Here is a 21,250-nt window from a genome sequence, read left to right as displayed (position 1 = left end):
GCCTTGACCCACTTACCGTGAATCTTACACATTTTCTGACAAGATGCAAGATGAAAACCCACTGAACTGAGTGCTCACATCCTAGTGCTTGTGGGGGAACAGGGAGAGAAGGAAGCAGCAAAGTGTGTGTGACTATGACAATATGTATATTCAGGGAAGAAGATGGGGGAGCTCTGCTAAGAGCTCTTCATTAAATACTTCTTATCTCATACGATTAGTGGTGCATCCTGGAGCAGGGGGGAGATGGAGGGAGGAATATGTGAAGGGTGAACATGATTTTCCTGTTAACAGACACCAGTACAAATAAATGGCACTTTTGCTTATAAAAGCTTTAGTATTTAGTTTGTTGGGCAAACAAGAAAGGCTTAATTTTAACACCCCACCCCCCCATACATACGCTCCATAATTAATGAGGGGGAAACTAATTCTGGCAAAAATTATGAACGTGACCATCATGTGTGGCACTAGATAAAACCAAATTATTCCAAATGTAGTGAAATCCTCAATTTGTCTAAGTAGTACAGCTGTTGGATTCAGTGGCCCTCTGGCGAGGGGATAAGGGCAGCTCCCCTGCTGCATACAGGCCAGGCCCCGGTGCTGCAGCTCATATCGAATGGGAGTGATGGATGCAGCAGGGGCAGAGGCAGTGGGGGGGAGAAAAAAACGAACAGCGCGGTAACAGAAAACACTACAGCCCCCTCGAATGCAGTGGCACCCACTCCTGCACTGAACCAGGGGTAGAAATCTCCTAAGGAATCTCTCCTGCAGGGACAGGAGTTGGACACGATCCTTGTGCTCCTTTCCAACTGAGGACATTCTGAGGTCCTTTCCAACTGAGGACAAGGGGTAATGGGTTCAAACTGGAACACAAGAGGTTCCAGTTAAATTTGAGAATAAACTACTTCTCAGTAAGGGTAACAGAGCACTGGAACAGGCTGCCCAGGGGGGTTGTGGAGTCTCCTTCTCTGGAGACATTCAAAACCCTCCTGGATGCATTCCTGTGTAACCTCATCTAAGTGTTCCTGCTCCGGCAGGGGGATTGGACTGGATGATCTTTTGAGGTCCCTTCCAATCCCTAGCATTCTGTGATTCTGTGAGTTACAGTCAGATACACAAGCACTAGTGGTTCTTTGTATATGGCAAGTGACAGAAATACACCAGAATCTCAAATGGAAAACAATATTTGAAAATAACCTCTCCAAAACTTCTCCCCTTGGGACCTTCTAAAACGTGTATCGAGCTGCAAATAGCACCTAATATGAATTTCCTAAATTCACAGTTGGACACCTACCACCACCACCCCCCTTAAAAAAATAGGCAGATTTTCCAAGTGATCCTGTACATCTATAATGCCTTTTATTTAGGGGTGTTTACCTAGCAAATTCACCGTTAATGAAATGCATGCAACCAAGAGCTTCCCATTACACTTTTAGAAAGGCATTTTACCTTCTTTTCTGACAAGTCATGATCCAGCTCGTCTTCAGAATCATCCTCACTCTGCTGCTGTTGCTGCTGCTCCTGCATGTCCTTCATTTTAATCAGCAGCTCTGCCTTCGGTGCAGATGTGCTGTAGTAAGTAGAATTGGTTGTCAGGGAGATGGCAGACGGCGCACTCTGCTCCTCTTTCCTGGTAAAAAGTCAAAACTTTCATTAACTGCCATGACATTCTAATTGCTGCAAGGAAATAACAGTCTTTTAGAGCCATCATTTCACCAAGCAAGCAGGGGGTTCAACAGAAAGCCATTATCTATGAAAACAGGATAAATAAACACTGGTTGTGAAGAAAATTTATATGAACTCAGCATGTGCCCACCAAAAGCTAAAAATGAAGTAGTACAGATGACCTCTCACCATTACAATGAGTGAAATGGACCCAAGATATCTCCGTTGGAAACAAAATATGAAGTTACATTTTACTAAGTAGTACAAAGACCCCAGTGTCAAAGAGAGTATTCTTTAAGACTGCTGAATGTGGGATAATACAACATATTTATTTTTTTGATTATGGAATTACACGCAAACTTCTCAAGAAGGCTACAACTTAATTTGATAACTTGTATCAAGCAAACAAAAGGACTACAGACCACTAACATGGATGGAATTTAATGGAATTTAAATATTTTCCTTCTTCGTTCTTATTCACTGCCATGAAATGCCTCATGTCCTCTTTGTCTTTATAAATTTTCATCACATAAAAAAGCTAAAATACTGTTCATTCTCTATCCAGTTATTAGAACAGATGATCTTTGTAAAATACCTAGTAGCTGTGAAAAGGGAGAAGTTAATTATTCCTTCAGTTCTCACAGAAATATTTTGCAAGCAGGTCCTGGGAAACTTCTCATATTGTACACCACTTCTTTTTCTGTCATTAATGGCATCACTAGCAGTATTATGCTTGACTGCTATCCTAATGGAAAAGGCTTTGAAAAGCCCCAAACCTCAACGGCAGAAGATCCTTCCCTTCAGTCCCCTCAGAAAACCGACACACTTCAGACAGCAGCCTACAAAGAAACGCTGGTCTACGGAAAGTAATACTCACTTGTCCTCTGATATTTTTGGAGAGGGAACTTTTGGCAGGAGCTTCCTGCGCTGCTGAGCTTCTTCTAGGAGGTGTTCATCTTTAGGAAATATTCCAACCATCAGATCCATTGTTGTTTTTATTTTCACATTAGGATCCAGTATGTCTGCTAGAGACTTATCTCTTCCCACAATCTCTCTGGCTAGTTCCTCTGACTTCCAGTCTTCAAGGGTCTTCTCTTTGGCCTTTACATAGCTGACTGCTGGTGGGGCAGCACTGCTGTCCTTCAAGTTGCTCCCAGGTTCTTCAGCTGGTTGAGGGTCAGCTGGTTTGGTTCTGGCTTCTGGCTCTGGCTCTACACCTTGCCTGGTGTAGGCACAGAATCGTGAGTAGGATTGCTCAGAAGTGCTGAGTGTTTTAATTTGGTCCTTTTCCAAACCACTGGGTAAAGCAGGAGGTTCCATAGTACTGGCAAGACTTTGCCGGCTCTCCTTCTCTGCACTGCTCTCGGAATGAACTATCTTGATAGGAACCATTTTCACTGTAGTGTTGTTGTCTATAATCTTTTCAATTCTGGAAAATATGGAAAATTCATCTTTAGAAATGGAAGAACTAACATCTCAATTCTTAACTGCAAATCAGAGGGGAAGCCCAAATACAAAAAAGGTAGATAAAGAAATACAGGTAATAGAATATCCCTTGCACTGTATCTCAAACCTTAAATCTACACGTTTGCTTTTCTGCCCACACATTTTACATAGTATTAATTCATTTGTAAGTAATCCTAAAAATCAGCCTTGCACAATACTCATGGTACGGGACTTCTCTTTGTTTCCATGAACCTGAGGGTCCAGTCTCAGCAGCCAGGCCCCAGATTTGAGACAGTGCTGATGAACCAACTTTTACCCCTTTGCTGCCACACATATGGATTAAAACGTGCCCGGAGCTCAACCTCACTGCCTCACACAGATCCAACAGCGGCCTCAGCTTTTCGTCTGACAGGTGGCTTAGCTGCCTGGGGAGTTCGTGATACCCTCACATCAATTCCCAGCTCTTCCAAGGGAAGAGACAACAGACCAGATGGAAGCATGCTGCAGGCTACATCTTTGCTGAGCTACAAGAATAACAAATAATCACACATGGAAAACCTGGAAATCATTCAAAACTTAATTACATGATTAAAAAAAAAAAACAAAAACAAAACCCAAACAACTGTATTTATAAAATTTCACACAAGATACAGAAGTTGAAGAAATAGACCCCACCACAGTGTCCTAGTTTTTAAAGCAAAAAAAAAAACGGCCACTGAAGAGGATAACACACAATTCTGGATACTCCCTTTTTAAAGGAAGTTTATAGCAAAATTTCTGTACTGCATAGCACAAAGGGTCACCTTGGACATTCAGTATGGCAAGCTATTTAAAAAGGAGACTAACTTATATTTTCAAATTGGACAATAACATGTTAAATAACATTACTGAAACATCTGTACTGTATGTAAACCATGCAAGAAACTGAAGTCTAGTTTGGTGGTTTTGAGTTTGCAGAAAGTTTAAAATTATTGTCATAATGTGGGTTTGGAAGCTCTACAGCAAGTAAAGTAACATTGCCTACTAGCTAAAATATCCAGTTTCATCTGGCTGGGTTGTTTGCTGCCTTTCAGATAAGTGAGCAAGACATACTACGGCTCTTCCCCTCTAAGCGCGGGTGTGTCACTTTCTTTAAAAATAAACTTATACTTTATTATGCTGTACTTTTCTGCTTGACTTCATATTTTTCAGAAGTTGTATCTTATATTTTAAAGGTATATTTGCTTCTGAATCAACGTGCAGCCTTCCAGTAGGTATTTACTTTCCCCAAGTGCTTTGCGGACATGCTTTGACATACTAATCCAATTTTGGGCAGGTTTTCCAGCCCATGCTGAATGCCTCCCACCACTCCCATTCTGTTGGAGTGTTTCCATTCAAGGAGACTGTCATTTTCAAGTGCTTGCTCCTGTGTCTGCCACTCAGCCCCAGCTCCCTGCCTGGCTGCAGCGGCATGAGGGGCAGCCCTGCCACTGCTCCAGACCCTTTCTTTTGCTGGCTTTTGAATAAAGCCCACGCCTTTCGGACTCCACCAGACTGTGAAAAGGAACACATTTTTGAATTTGGGGGAAATACAAGATGCGTGCATAAGTGTGTGTAGGGCAACTGGAAGAGAAGCGAGATGGCTGCAATTCTTTACCTAAAATGCCTGGTATTTGTTTTGAGAATCTGAGTACATTCATTCCTCTCAGCCTAGTAAAAGATTTTCAGATATGCAAGGCATGATTAAGTCAACTGATTTCAGACAGAGCAAGGGCAGTTCAGCACCAGGTGCCTCAGAAATTCTGTTTCTGCAGTCACTATCCTCCTGATTTCTGAAGGGTTTCCATTTGTGGAACTGTGGCATGAGATTTGGATTTGCAGCAACTCGGCATGTGGCTATTATGAAGCTTGACTCCAATCACAAGCGCAGTTACTCCTTGACCTGAGTGTATGTTTACTGGAAATTTATTGACGCACATCTACTGATGCACTCTTTTAATCTTTGTTTTTGCTAAACAGTCATCTTTGGAAATAGCTGCATTCTGTACAACACCAATATTTCCCCATACTACACTGTTCTACCTAAAACACTGCAGGAAACCCTATACACTCAGGTTATCCTGTTGATAAGCATGACACCTTTCTTAAAGAAGAGTAAACAGCTACATGCTGACACCATCAAACACAAGCTGCCCACAGCACGCAAACTGGCATGTCCAAAAACTCATATGCAAGGAGCCAACAGAAGTAATAAACCAAATCTAATTAATTGGATATTAAGATAACTCTACTTGACAGTTTGCTTGTATGAAATAAACCCCATACAGTAAATACCATATGGAAAGTTTGGAGGTATAGCCCGCATGTCTTTCCTTTTTTGCCATACCTGTTTTGTTAAATAACGTAACTATTAACTGAGGATAATGCATTATGCACAAACAAGAACTGTCTGAGATTAAGTATTTTAAATGTCAACAAAAGATTTTCAAGGTTAAATGTATTGTCATTCAGATACATGCACATAATTAGGCATGCCTCAGTGCTCACTTCAACATTAAAGCTTAGTGAAAAGAGAAGGATGAATACAATTAGCTTTCTATGCATTCTTACTATCTATGTATAAAGCAATACATTAAGGAAGTTACCACTGTTATCTACCTTTGCACATAGATGCTAGGGTTCACATGACATTGCACTTCTCATGGTAAACTGCATTATTATTTAATCTTAAAAACACTGCAGGATGAAATATGTATTTTTCCTCTGGTTACAAGAGGAAAAAAATCATGGCATGTTTAGGAAAAGAAGTGATTCATGTTTTCTGTGTCATAAGGCACACCGGAGAACTGCATGATTGCGTGTTTTCAACCATTTACATTAGAGCAAAAGTATTCCAACTACTTCTGCTCAGAGAATTAACCTCTGCATTCATTCAGCTCAGAGGTTTTAATTCTTTAACCATGAGCTATAGTGCTGAAGGATTTATGAAAACTAAGATTCCTGAGCTTCCTGGAAGAGTTTGTTCTCTTGTGCGAGAATAACCTTTTATGATGTTAGCGGCATACAACAGACACAGCAATCAATTGATTTCAGTCAGTTTGTCTAATTGAGTTTATCCAGCCTGGGAAAGGATTGATGTTCGCCTGCTGAATCTTCAGCACATCTCAGCACAAGCAGTGCTGCGGACCCCTCCACAGACTACCTGTAGTGTCATCTTCCATTGTAAAAGCAACATGAAACCAGTCATGACTTGTCAGTGTCTGTGTACACTTTCAACACAGATGTTCTCACAAAGGATACAGCTTCCCTTCCCACTTCTGCTTTGTCCCTACATTGATTTGTATTCATGCACAGACTCGAGTGGGGGAATGATGACAGGGAATCTTCTGATTTTGCCCAGACTCTCAGTGGAAAATCCATTTGAATTCATCCCTTTCATTTTCTACTAACTACCCGCTGGGACACCTGAGCAGTATCAGTCAACTAAAAGAAACCACAGACCAGTAAAAGGACTTCAATGGCACCAACTGGAATTTCACACAAGTCTGAGGCCTCTTTAGGACATGCTGGGATGGCTCATACTTAATGAAACAAAAGAATGTGCTTTTAGTATAGGAAATGAACAGTCAACCATTAATAAGGTCTAACTGGGCAAGAAATGTTAATAAAATAGTACAGGAGTTACATTTAGTACCTGGCTGGGTTATCATCCTGTACAGACACAGGAGGTTTATCAGTGAGCTTCTGTGGTGCAAACTGAGGAGAAGGGGACCTTGATGTCTCCATGGCAGGTTTTTGAAGATACCGGTATTTGGAAGATAATACAGACTCAGACCTAAGGTGCGTTTTTTCTTCTAAGTGCTGACAAACATTCTCCGTGGATGAGGCTTGCTGGAGCTGCTGTGGATTAGCACTCTTCAGTTTTCCATTGAAAGCTGCAGGACTCTGACAGAGAGAGGAGCGACTGGCAAATACTTCAGTGGAGCTGGGGGATGAGGACGGAAAGGGCCGGCTGGGTACTACCAGCAGGGATTCAGAAGAGGTGCCGAGCAATGGTGCAGAATTATCTGGTCGCCTGTACTTATCTCTTGTAGGTGGTGGTGGCCTCTGAGGAGCAGGTCCACGCTTCTTGTTCAGCAATGCTGGCTCTACCCTATGGTTTTCTTCTCCTTTGCCCTGGGACAGACAGGAGTGGTTCTCGTTCAAGGTCTGTGGCTCAGAGCAGGGGGGATGAGGCAGGCTGTGATCCTTGCTCTTCTCATTCACGTTTTCCTGAGAGTATCTGTAATCACTCGGCAACGTCCCAGACCTGCCCCGGCTCTCGTGAGGCAGAACCGGAGGCTCTCGCGCATGCAAAGGTCTGACAGATGCCTTCCACTTGTGGCCTAAATGCTGGTCCAGCTGATCCCTCCTCTCCCGTGGGTTTTCCCTCAGGGCCTCTGTGTCAGCTTGCCTAGAGAGAAGAACATGTTGTTAGTGCACTGCTGATTTATTTCCTTCGGTGTGAGGCCACTGCACGGACCTGGGAAGCCTGAACCCTGAGATCACATCCAACACTTAACACCAACTCCTCCCACCTATGGTAACTGTACAGCACAAAAACATCCTCTCATATATGGACACATCCACTGTACCTAATCTAATGTGATGAGTCAAAACATCACGTCAGGCTAAATTGGGGTTTGGGGTGCCACAGGATGCAACACAACCTTCGGGTAATCCAGGGCGCTGCAATGTGCACGGCACAGCCAAAGGCACAGCCAAAGGCACAGCACATCTCCAGCACCGATGCGTGTGGCACAGCCAAACGGGCAAATGTGTTTCTTTCTGCTCTGGTAGCAAGTAAAACTGTCTTGAGAAGAGGAATCCTATACTAAAGTTTAATTCTCTTTTTTTTCAGAGTCAGCAATGAAGCGTGGAAAACAAGCTTCTTCTCTACATGCAACCGTAACACTTCAGTGCCATTTTAAATGTGAACTGAATACCATGAACTTTAATTTTGAATTTGGAGATTGAATTTTTGCTTAGCTGGTAAAAAATGAAATGAATGCAAACAAAATGTTCGCTGAAGCTAAAAAAACTGGGTAAAGGAAAATTAATATCTCCTGAAAAAAAAGGCAGAAAAGGAAATTTAGAAAGGATAGTATTTTTCAGTCAGGCTTATTTTAAACTTGAACTTTTTTTGCCCTGTCAGCACATGTGACAAACAATGGCCAAAAAGGCCTTATCTTAGAAGTATTTTTCGGTTTATTCAAATTTTACACTCTCTATTTCTCTAGCCAGGAAACAGGCTTTCGCAGCTCTAGCTTTGCCACCAGACACGTAGTTCATTTGTTTTCATCAACTAAAGACAAATTGGGAAAGAAACAGAAGGCAGAAAAAAACAGGTACCTCTGAAAGCCCTGAGAGGAGACAGGTTTACCCTCTGCTTAAAGGAGGCTGAAGAGACACTGTAAGTTTAGAAAAGAAGCTGCAACAGAGAAGTAAAAGGCCTCAGAGAGCTGCTAATATAATTTATGCTATTGACAGTGCTGGTCTCTGTATTTTGAAACAGTAAGCCTGTAGACATGCATTGCCCAAGCTTTCTTTCCAGGCGACTGAAAAAGAGGCATCTTTCCCAGCTTATTTGTAAAGTAAGGTTAACTTGAATTTTCCTTGCAAACAGGTTATTAACATTACTGTACCACTTTTGAGAATGAGTCTATAGACAGTTTACACCAGTGTGTATGAAAATGAACTTTGAGATGAAAGCACATAAAGTAAGTAACAGGTCACTGTCCTCTAAAAATTCAGGAAGAAAAAAAACTGGAGCAATTACACACTACTATTTAAATGAAATTATAACGAATCTTTAAAGTGAAGTATTGTGAGAAGACAACTGATTAGACGTGGGTTCTACTTTCACACTTGTACAATGGAACTACATGCAAAATTATTGTTTTTTAGTCCTTCGATATGTGATTTTTAGGACTTACAGAAGAAAGTTCTAAAAAAACCCTGGACATTGTCATTAACTGCCTAACATATGGGATTTTTATTAAGTGTACTTCACACTGATTTTTACATGTCAGTAATAAAATAGCACTGTACTTCCAAGAGAGATGGCTTCTGCAGAGTTTAATTCCTGCACAGTTATGTACACAATCTCTCTCTCATGTGAATTCTTAAATTTTAATATTCAATTTTAATGGGTAAAATTTAAATTTAACATGAATGAGGAGCTGAATACTGTTTAAACTCAGATCTCTTCATATTGAACTTAACAAAGAATAGTTGGATCAGACAACTTCAAGTTATCTGACAAATTCAGAGTTGATTCTGCTTTACAAAACAGTATTTATTGACTCCTATTTTAACACTAGATGAAGGACAGTTTTGGTGAGTAAATTGATGTATGGCCAGAAAGACCAATGCTACTCAGATTTGGTTACATGGCATCTCTAGAATCAGCTGGTTTTCCCTAGTGAGTTCAATGTAAGCAGAACCAGGACTGTATTAACAAATAGTTCCACTAATTTTAATGGAAATATTTACGAAATGAAGACTGCTGGGCTTAAGTACAAAACACTGTGTTTAAATCAGCATTTTTCATTGTCTAGATAACACATGCAGAGCACAATTTTGCCCTAGTTAACCTGTGACAAAAAATTCTTCAGGCCTCCCTATTAATCTTCACATACATAAGCCATAATGTAAGGCAGTGTAACAGCTGCACTTAGGTGCACAGAAGAACCAAGGGCATGGCACAGAATGTCACAAAAACATGAATCACATGCACCACCTCAGCCAGTTTGCAAAGTATACATTGAACTTTGCATGCACGTCAGGAGTGGGTGTGCTGGTGGAAGCAAACAGGACAGAGGATGCCACCAATCTGACACGTTTACATATCCAAAGCATGTAACTAAATTTGTTCAATATTACCCTGGCTCAAAAGCAATGACTGCTTTAGTAGTCCTGTCACCTTCTAAAATAGAGTAACAGGAAATAAAGAATCACAGCATGGAGAAATTTAGAGATGCTACATTTGCAGACGTGGAGATAAAATTCAGATATTACATCCGTGCCTTCAGACAGCTTCCACAAAATTAATCAAGCATTTTGCAGTGCCAGGAAATGGATTTGAGGAAAGGTGGCTACATTTAACACTGAGGCTAGTTTGCATTCAGTGTGAATGGGTTTCTCATGCAAAACATGCTTATCACGTTATTTTGGAGAGATTTAAGCTTACTGTTCAGAAAGGAGGAAAAGAAAGCAAGCTTCAAGCCCCAGGAGAACACAGCGGCAAGAACCTGCAAAGGTGTTACATTATTATCAATACCAAGAAGTCCACTAAGCTATTTTAAATCTCTCAGTGCTTCATGTAAGGATATGCCCACAATAACAGCTGGTTCAGAAATGAGGCCCATAGGATTATACTGGGATAAGGTACCCCTGAAAGGAACTCCTCATTTATAACCAAACATCACAAAGTAAGAGAGATAGAACAGTCATCTGGAAACAAGAAAATTGACTTAGTTACCACTTTCATTCTAGATAACAAACCAGGCATGATCAAAAACGTTGAACTCGTAAGTTATCTTTTTTTGCCCTGTCAGCACATGTGACAAACAATGGCCAAAAAGGCCTTATCTTAGAAAACCCAAAGGTCACCTATCCCCACGGTACAACGCCACAACTCTCCAAATCCAAGAGCCTTCCTGATGCCACAGAACTGTGGAAGCTCAACACTTCCTGTGTTGTTCCCCATCCTGGGCACACGATAACGTTACAGCTTATGACTGTCAGACGATTTATATCGCCCACTTAACCTGAACTGCAAAAGAAGCATTCATCAACAGACTTATGTTGTTGATATCAAGTGCTACACAGGAAGGGTGAGTCTAGTACAGGTGGCTAACAGGAGCCTTTTCTACTGTAGGTGCTTTGGGTACTTAAGATATATAAAGGGAATTAAGTGTAAGAATCTAAATGGTGGGGAGCAGAAACCCAAAATATGCTTCTGAATGAAAAGAATAAATTGATTCATTACAAAAATGAGTTCTGCATGTTTTCGAGAAGCTCTCCTTTAGAAGCTGGCTCAGCTGTCCCAAGGAGGCAGCTGGGTGAGCTCAGGAAGAGCTCTGCTCTGTGCCTTGCACCTTCCACAGAATGCCTGTAGCCAGGCAACACCACCACCTACCACCACGGGGGTGGAAATGTCTATTGCCATAATGGCACTTGAGTATTTTCTACCCAGATGGACAAGTGCATCTCTCTACTTCCTTCTGGCTCTGTCACCTCAAGGGTGTATGTGCTCATGACTGAAATGTAAAGGCTAAGTAAACACTAAACTGGGGAAATCAGCCTTCTCTCCCCAGTCTGGACACCCCCAGATCCCACAGCAATAACACAACAGGATATTCTAACAATCTAGAGACAGGTAACAGTAATGTAAACACTTACATGCAAGTTAAACTATGGAGAGCTATATATACACATACACGCACATGTTAATAGGAGCCTGCCAGTGTAGTTAATGAGCGATTACCAAAATGAATCATTACGTATAGATGCCTATCAGAAGGATAACATTTTTTGGTTGCCATAAAAAACAACCCCAAACCACTTCCTTCATTTGCCCCATGCTCAGGATTTTACTCGATCTGGACAGAGCAGTAGAATGATCTGATTGAATGTTATATCTCAGTAAATGAAAGTCACTTCGATCAACTCAGCATGTCTGATTTTTATCTGTCCAATTTACAGTTTATTGAGAACACTTCAGGCCAAGCCAAGCAGTGCCCCAAGACGCTCCAACTTTAAAATCCCAGACTAGATAAGCTTTGCAAAAATGCATTAGCCAACATTTGAAAAATGCATCGTTTGTTTAAGACCTGACCTCTGTGCGAAAGTTTCACCATAAAACATAAAAGCACAGTTATGTAAGAAATGTCTCCTGCACTAACTTACTGGCAAAAGAGAGCAAATGGAGTGGCTGTTTCTGATTTAGCTTAAATTCCTTCTCAAAAGCTACAAGCTACACTGGAAAAAGGCCTTCATACCTGAGTAAGACTCCTCCATAAGAGACCTCACCCTACAATAACAACAGCCCCCTCATAATTAAGGCCACAGTTTTGCAGTCCCTTTAAACTGATCTAAATGCAGATATTTTTCCAGAAGAGGCAGTTTCCTTCTTAGTGCGCTTTGATTTTGTCTTCCTGCTCTCTCCGTTGTGATAGCAGTAGGAATTGTACAGCCCCACAAGAAACTGGATCAAGGAACTGACCTGGCTCAAGCCAGATAATTATGTGGCTTAAAGCAACTGTGAAACAGTCTTTGCCTATGCCAAACCCCTGTTTATAGGCAGAGCCCTTGTCTTTATGCTACTTTTTCAGCTGTTAACTTTATGTGCTGAAACTATGTGTTCATTGTGTATTTGCCTGGCACTTGGCACAGCAGGATCCAAAAGCACTTCGGCAACAGTCTGCAAATAAAGAGTAGTTTCTTTTAGCCAGTAGTTCTGCTTGAGACTACAATGGGATGCCACAAAGTTAGAACAGGATCACACAGGGTAAGATTTTTCAAAATTTAATCAAAGTTTGAGGTCTAATACCACATTTTAATCGATACTGATATGGTCAATGCAATCTAATAGATTCAGCTCACCCTGATGTAATCTCTACAAGCAAATCATGTATTGGTTTCACTGACTAGGTGATAAGTTTAGTCACCCAAACACAAGTGTCTTACACCGTTTTAGAAACTTTAAAAATTAAAAGGCATCAGTTCGCCTAAGAGGTGGAAGCTGTAAGCCAAGTGGGACACTCTGGGCTATCTCAGGTCTCACCAGACACTTGTGTTTTGCCAACTGAACCAAGCCCAAGACCTGTATGGATTATAACTTGAGTCAGCACTTCACTCACATGCACACATCTTTCTTCTATCAGGTACCTAAATCCTCATCTGAGTCCCACATGCTTTTTCTTTCAGAGGCTCCAGGACCCCAAAGGTTTTGAAACCCTCAAACTGGTTTTACTATTGTAATGCCAAGGAGGCACTGACACCAGAGCACCACAATTTTCATATCCAATACAAGGGCAATTATATTACCAGTGGTCCATTTTTCTGATGAGCACTGCATCTGAGCCAGTACAGCATGCACTACCCACCATGTAGTGACACATGGGAGCATATTTGAAAGACACCAAATGAGAACTTGGACTACAAAACAACTTAGAACCTTTAAAGACAAATGCATAGAATAAAGGATCCTCCAGAAAACAGATAATTTAATCACCATGATGACTGTACCATAATGGCCACTTCAGGAACAGGCACAGTCCTAAGTCACTGCCAAGAAGTACACCTGCTCATTGCTTTGGTCTGAAGAGACAGATGATGGCAACCAGCATCACAGAAGCATAACTGAAGCAAACAGTCTTAAAACCGAAGCATGTGTTAAGACAAAAAGAATAATAAATGCTGAATAATGAGAGTGGGAAAAAGGGAGAGGAAAAAGGGAGAGGAAAAAGGGAGAGGAAAAAGGGAGAGGAAAAAGGGAGAGGAAAAAGGGAGAGGAAAAAGGGAGAGGAAAAAGGGAGAGGAAAAAGGGAGAGGAAAAAGGGAGAGGAAAAAGGGAGAGGAGCCTTGATACACTTAAGAGGACAACTGAAAGTTGAAAACCAGCAGATATTTCACAAAGTATACCCCATGGCACATCATTGTTACCACATTGTTACTACAACCCATTTATCATGATATGAGTCTTGGTTTTCCAGTTCTGCCTTAGAATGTGCCTGTTAACATTATCTGTGCCTTGATGGCAGCTATCTGTTTAGTCTGTCACACTAAATACAGCTTAGTTGTTGCATCCAATGTGATAAAGCAAAATGTCACTCCAGCTTAACAACCCTTGCTTTATCACCTGGCTTTATCACAGAATGCAATATGATAACAGATGCTGCTCGCCAGTCTGTCGACCTCTCCTGTCCTGCCTGCACAGCAACACATACAGCAATAGGGTTTCAGCTCACATTCTTTCCCCTTCTAAAAATGTTACCTCTCTCCCCATGCAAATCACAAATTTGTAACAGACCCACTCTAATTCTGCAGTACGTAAGCAAATATATGTTGATGGATGAAATGTAGGCCAGTCAGTCATGGGTAGCAGCACAATGCATAGGCCCACAATAAATATGAAATCTCATTAAAATTAAATTTCTTAAAACAGCATAGAGGCCTTTATGCAGAAGGGTGAAATCCTGTAGGAAAGAGCACAGAGAGGGATGTTTTCTTTTCCTTAGTTCAGAAAATAAAAGCCTCTCCTCCATTCTACTGCACATCAAAATTCAGTGATAAAAAAATAACCTTTACTGCTGTATTCTTACTGGCTTTATCTATTGCATGCCTATCCTAGCACACAGGGGATTGCCTGCACGAAATTAAAATGACTTTACTCACTTAAGTCAACCAGATAATGTGTTCTGTACTTACACACTGAATTCAATCATCAGAATATCCCAACAGTATAACAAGAGCCATCATATTACACAAATGGCAACCATTGCAGAGACAAAAGACAATACTTTCCAATAGTGCTAATGAGGAATTCACAGTCACGGTAAAAAAAGCTCAAAGAAAAATGGTTGTTTTATTAATTTACTAGAACAAAAAACAATCCTGCATTCCAGTTGCCGCTCCTTTGATTTTTTTTTTACATCTAGACTTTTTTTTTTTTTTTTTTGATATGCTGTTGCTATATTCTTGTTGCTGTTACTACCAAAACCAGCTGCTTGCAGCTGAACAAAAATTTGGTAACAAACGCTATAAAATGAAATACTGTGAATAATAGCTGGGTCACCTGGGTTTCTCAGGCAAACACCAATTCATCTCTAAAGGAAAAAAAACCCCACAACCCAAAACCAGTTATTTAAATTAATTATCATGCATATGCACCCACTTCAATAGCCATCATTTCACTCAGAGCCACACTCACCGTTTGCTTCCAATAGTCACATCCACTCCTGTCACACTCCCAGCTAATATCTCCTGCTGCTATGGAAAAGCTCTCGGTGCGAGCCTGCGCTCCAGGGAACAGGCTGGCCAGGAAAATGACAGGATGCAAAAGCTCTCGCACCACCCCTGGTCCAGAGGAACCCCGAGCCTGGCACCCCGAGCCACAACAGCGGCACTGCAGCCCTCAGTCCAGAAAACAAAATATTTTTGAAAGGCACTGCCTTCTAATTCCAGTGTGCGTGATGCCAACTGTGAAAACAAAAGCTGCTAAAAACGGCGTGCGTGTGCGAGCACATGCACACAGAGCATCCTAACTGGAATTAACTCATGTTTTCCCCCTGTTCTCCCAATCTATCAGCAAACAGAGCAGTCGGTTATGCTAAGCAAAATAAAATTCTTTACCAAGCATTGTATCCTTCCTAATTTGCTACTGTAGCTTCTGCTGATAGGGACAGAAGACACAGCCTGTACTCAAAGACACTAGAGAACAAAAGAAATACTGTATGAATTAATCCTACAAATTTCTGTTCAGAACTGACAGAAAAAGGTAATTCAGGCACACGCCTCTAGCCATTTCTCTCGCGCTTTAACACTAAAGACAAGACAATCTTACCAGGATTTACAGCTGTTTACCCATATTCACTGGATACATGAGCTTTGCATCCTTGCAAATGTGGCAGTCAGTTTGAAAGCCTTGCAGAACTGAATCTGTCTCAACCTCTGCGTCTCATTTACTGTAACACAGAGGATTTTCAAAGCCATGCCTCACAACAGCTGGCTTGTTTTTGCCTGCTTCCTATGATTGACAAGTTCATACAAGCTCCGTCAACTTTAACCTTGATAAGTGAAGGCTTGGTCTGTATTGTATGTTACATCATCAGAAACTTCTGACCTCAGGGAAAAGATCTCAGAGACTTCAAAGCTCTTCCCTTCCCCCTCTCCCACCGCCTGGATTTGGTTATTAAAAAAAAAAAAAAAAAAGATTTTAAAAGTCCTTTAATTTTTTAAGGGGTTTTCCTTTCATTTGTGAAAATCACGATCGGCATTTCAGCAACAACAGTTCCACAAGTGTTAAATATTTAAAATTATTTTAAAAGATCAGCGTGCTACCAGGCTCCTTTCTGAACAATGTTCAAATAAGCAAGTCTTTAATTTTGGAGAAGAGTCTTGATCAACAGCCCTCCAGCTTGAATTTTTTTGCATGCATTGTGTGCACAGGCGCTGTCTCTTGCAGGAGATTGTGCAGGGAAGGAACAAAATGCTTTCATGCTGCATGAGCAAATTACCACCCCCACGCTCCATCTTTAGAAACCAAAGGCATCACGGCCTTCATCAGGGCAAAGCTCAAGCTCCTTTCAGTTCTTCTACAAGAACACATTAAAGACTTAATAGAGCAACTGTGGATAAGGCTTTAATATGTATTAAAAGATAATTCTAAAGGTGACCACTCTAAGAGCAAAATGTTACCTAAACTGCACGTAAAAATCACATACAGTGGTCAGATATTATGATACAGCACTGATATCCAGTTAATCCCCTCCCCTGAATGTTTTCTATCTCCCAAAGCTGTCTATTTGATTTCAAGACAGAGAGAATGACTTCAACAAAACTCACCTGTTTACCTAATACAACACAACTGGTTAATAGACTGTAGCAAGTCTGTTTGTTCCAGGCAGACAAATGGAAGTTGTAGCTGTTACTTTTTAGCACAAAGCTTTACTCAAATTTATTGGCATAAACAGCCTCCTGCGTGATAGCAAATCACAATCCATACTGCCTAAGGGCTTACAGCAGAAGGTGAAGATTTCACAGGCTAGCTTTTAGTGCCAGAACACTGTAAAGCCACTCCACACATTAGAAATAGGTGAACTGCTGCACTGAGGAGACAAATCAGTCACCTAGTTCCAAAGATGCATTTCATCAAGTCACTTAGGGGAAAATAAAATCTACAATACATCAGCATATGATGCTTTCATGAGTATAACCACTGCAGACTATATCTTAGACTACCTCTGATCTCCCTGCTCAACTGTTACCATTAAAATAGTCACAAGAACTCAGCTGGATTTCAAGAGGTGCAACAAAAACTTAAGTTTTTAGATAGTTTTCATTCTAATCCTCTTCCACGGAACGCAGTAAAACCAAACCAGAACACAATAAAGAACCCAAGCTTACGAAGTTATCTCTGTTTCTCTCTCTGTGAACTTTTTTGTGTGCCATCCCTCTCACCTGCCCCCAATTTCAGTACCTTCAGAATCACAGCTTGGACTTCTTGTAGCTTCTCACACTTGGAAACACTTACTTTTGGCGGCAGGGGAGGAAACCTTCCCTAAGAAGCCACCGCCTTCCAACACTTACTTTTATCAGACCACAGTGGCCTCACATACCCCTAGCTGTCACTGCAGGCACAGTGGAGAACAGATGTGCCAGCAGCAACTAAGCGAAAGAAACTTCACTCAGTAACAAGAAGCTGGAAGTAGAAAAAAGGGGATATGTGAGGTGGGGTAGCTACCTTCAAGTTTAGAAACAGGGCTTCAAAATTCACCCAGCAGAGGTAGAAGGAGAAGCCATACTTTCAAGGGTGTGGGGAATGAGCAAATTGGTTGGGGGAGAAGCGGCTACATTACTGTAGCGTAGTGTAAACCACGCTTTGGAGCCAGTCCAGCACCAGCTTAATGAGACCCAGCAGCTGCTGGTGAGCCAGAGCGGAGCATCACACTGACCTGCGGGACGTGCGCCTAACAGCTATGGGGCTCAGCACCATTGGGAGCCACCAGTGGGAGTGCAACGGCAGGAGCCTGAGAGGTTTGGCCCTCTCATCTAACCACAACCCATCCTACATCACAAAATAACGCACTTGGGATGCTCTGGAAGAACCATGTGTCTCTGAGCTCAAGCAATCAGAAAGTTTCAAAATGGACAACAAGAGAGAAAAGACTCCAAGTGGGACAATTCATCAGCTGACTCCTGTCTCGATCCTGACGTACGGGAAGAATCTGGTTCAAGACTGTGCTACTTGAAGAGCTACCCTGTGCCAGTGGCCATATGTATGTGGATTAATCATTCTTGAAAGATCAAGAATCCACATTGTGACATTCAATTTTGAAAAGGGCATTTACATACATGAGAGGAATATTTTTAAAAGGAACACACCAGATGGTATAATGCTAAGAGATAACATAAGACAGAAGATACAATATATGAAACATGGAGAAGAGGCATAGTACCTACCAAAAACCCCAGAGGACCACTCTTTTCCCTCCCCGCTCCCTCTGTCCCCTCCAAAGGCTGGATTAAACAGTGATTAAAAGAACTCCAGAGAATTAAGTCTTACCCAAATGAGGCAGCTCCAAAATAGGGCCAAAAGTACAACAGTAAGAATACAAAGAAAATAAGGTCACAGAAGAAAATTAACATATATCTCTGTGAGTAAAGAACAGTCTATGAGGGAATTCTTCTGAGATGCTGTCCACCATTAACTGGGTAGTCATGAGTTACCTGGACTATATGATAATCACCTGAAACTCCCCTAGGAAATCACTGAAATAGCAGCTGTGATGCACAACTACCCATTCATCTGATGCTTGGGCAACTGCTTGAACAAAGTGACACATGCAGCGTCTACGGATGGAAGGTGTAAGAGTGTTGAAGACAGAGAATGAGAGAAAAAGAGCAAGAGTTGAAAAAAATATTCATTATGAATCTGTAGAATTTCAGAACCATAAACTTAACATCTAAATTAAATCAACAGGTCAACCTGGTATTCTACGATTCTTTGAAATCACATGAAGAGATTTAGCAGCTGTACTAACAAGCATGTTAAAACAACAAAGAATCATTTGGGCTCATGCGGAAAAGCCACGTCTCAGATGCATTACTGTTCTTAGGAAGAGACACTATATACGAGGAAAACAATGATCCTGATGACTATTTTGACTTTTAGAAGATCCTAATAAAACAATGTATGTATATATTTGTTCTCACCAGAGGCTCTTAAAAATTCGACCGCCACTAGACAAAGTCCTCACTTGCATCATCGCATGATTAACAGAACTGGTTATCTAGATGATTTACAAAAGGGGTGAAAAAGAAGGTGGCAACAGTTGCTGCCATGAGGTAATTATTCTGAGTAACAAAGACATAAGCCAAGGATATCCTAACATTGAGTGAATGGGCCATAAAACGGATGAAATTCAGATTTAATGAATGCAAAGTAATCCACAGGCTAGCTTGTCCTATACCTCAGCAACATATACAATGATGTATAACTGATGTTATTAGTATGCAGGAAGGGAAAGCTGGAATTTGCAGGCTGTTCTATGAATGTATCATCTCTGTACTCCACAGCAGAAAAAAAAAGTCAAGATAAAGGAAACATCATGTTACTTAATGAATTCGTAGTGCACCCTGATTTTGTTGCAGTTCTCCCATTGCTCCAAAAGGAACATATGGGAACGTGGAAAGACACAGAAAATCAGTCTGGGGAAAGCCATACAACAGCTTTCACAGAGGAGACACTCCACCCACTCCCCACAGAAGAGATGCTTTTCCTCACAACACATTAGCACAAAAAGCTATGCATGTCAAAAGCCAATGTGGGTCCCAAACCAGTTTGACACTTTTCTGAAAGAAAAATTTATCATGGGCTGCTCACCACAAATGCTTCAGTTTACAGGTTTTAGCTGCAGATCAGCAGCAGCTGGGCAAGAACACCCAGCAGCACAGCTCCCTGTCTGCCTTGGGTTTGTTTTCTCCCAGCATCTGCTACTGTTTAGTCAGAGAAAGGAAACCTGCTTCGGTAGAACTTCAGCCTACCCTAGCATGACTGTTCTTAAAAATCAACTTCCATCAACTTCCTTCATGTGTCTGTGATTCATGTGTCTCAAAGTGTGATATTTATTTAGCTGTTATTAGTCAGTCACACAGACCTGCACACTGGAAAGACACAGGGTCATGGCAATGAAACCTGTACTAATTAAAAGTATTTACAGAAATCTAAGGGAGAGGAAAGGTGGCAGGGGACTCTTAACACATGAATAGATGCTGCTGGACTTTATCTTCTTTCTTGCCCCTGTATGCATGAGAAGAGCCACAGAAGTGTTTTCACAGTTTCAGACAAAATATAAACTTTTAAAACAGCCCAAGACTGTACTGCATCATCCATTAGTTCGCTTGATATGCACAGTAACATCATTGGCAAAAAAAGCGGTCCAATAGATGCCTATTTCCATATCTTAATGAAAAAATAAATGCTAATGTAAATAGAAAGGGCTTCAGCAGCTCAAGTTCTTGAAGTCTTTGTTAACATCTAAGAGCCTGTGAGGATGCAGGTTGGCTCTCCTGTGCTTCTTCCCGATGATGACAAATAACTGCACACAGCTTGCTGGGAAGGTAAAACTGTCATTTTTTTTTTTATTTCTAACTTCATGCAAGAAGGCATTTTCACATGTAAATTCATTATCATTACAAATTCAGATATCTGAAGCATGACTTCAACCAAGCTGGCAGGGTCTGGGTGCATGAAAAACATGTTTTCTTCTCCCTTTAAATGAATCACTAATCTCCCTCAAGAAAGAGCATTTAAACCTTTGTAACAGTCCTTATCATACTTAAATTGGTTTTAAAGAGAGAACACTTCACTCTACCAGCTCTTGAATAAAATGAATCTAGAAACTGTTAGCACACTGCACATTAGACAAAGTAATCATGCACATTTTGCAATTTATTTCCTACAAAATACTTGTTAGGTCATTCTGTACTTAGTAAACTGATAGGAAATATTTCTTTCTTTTAGGAGGAATTTATGTGAAAATTGACAACCATTATAGGTGAAATATATAGAAGAGAAATTAGACCTCTTTCATACCATAAAATATTGAAGCTTGTCAATACATGCATGAATTGTTTGCCAAAGTAATTTTTCACTGATTTGTAAAGAAGCAGTTGCCCAAGATTACACCATTTCTTCCTCAAGAGGAAAAGGTCAGAAGGTGAAAATATTTTGCTTATATAGTTCTGGTAAGAACATTAAACTTGGGCATTTAGGTCAATTTAGGCATAATGAATGACTATTTGTTTGTTTTTTGTATGATAAAGGCTGTTCCTCCGTCTTCAAGAGCTGAGAGAAGACCAACTAGTAAGGCACAAAAGATCTAAAAGAAACATC

The 21,250-nt window shown here is 40.9% G+C and overlaps 1 protein-coding gene across 1 annotated transcript in view; it reads right to left on the bottom strand.

Moving 5' to 3' along the window:
- Window positions 1-21,250, bottom strand: part of SHROOM2 (shroom family member 2) — a 126,472-nt gene that overhangs the window by 12,355 nt on the left and 92,867 nt on the right. The window contains exons 6-8 of the mRNA XM_082075977.1: window positions 6,782-7,540; window positions 2,540-3,091; window positions 1,447-1,627 (exon numbers count right to left, since the gene is read on the bottom strand). Of these exons, the coding sequence (XP_081932103.1) occupies window positions 1,447-1,627; window positions 2,540-3,091; window positions 6,782-7,540 (1,492 nt within the window). The remainder of the gene's footprint in view (window positions 1-1,446; window positions 1,628-2,539; window positions 3,092-6,781; window positions 7,541-21,250) is intronic.

Source organism: Streptopelia decaocto (genome assembly GCF_964273445.1).
Source record: "Streptopelia decaocto genome assembly, chromosome: 1".
NCBI lineage: Eukaryota > Metazoa > Chordata > Aves > Columbiformes > Columbidae > Streptopelia > Streptopelia decaocto.
This window is presented reverse-complemented; position numbering and strand designations above follow the sequence as displayed.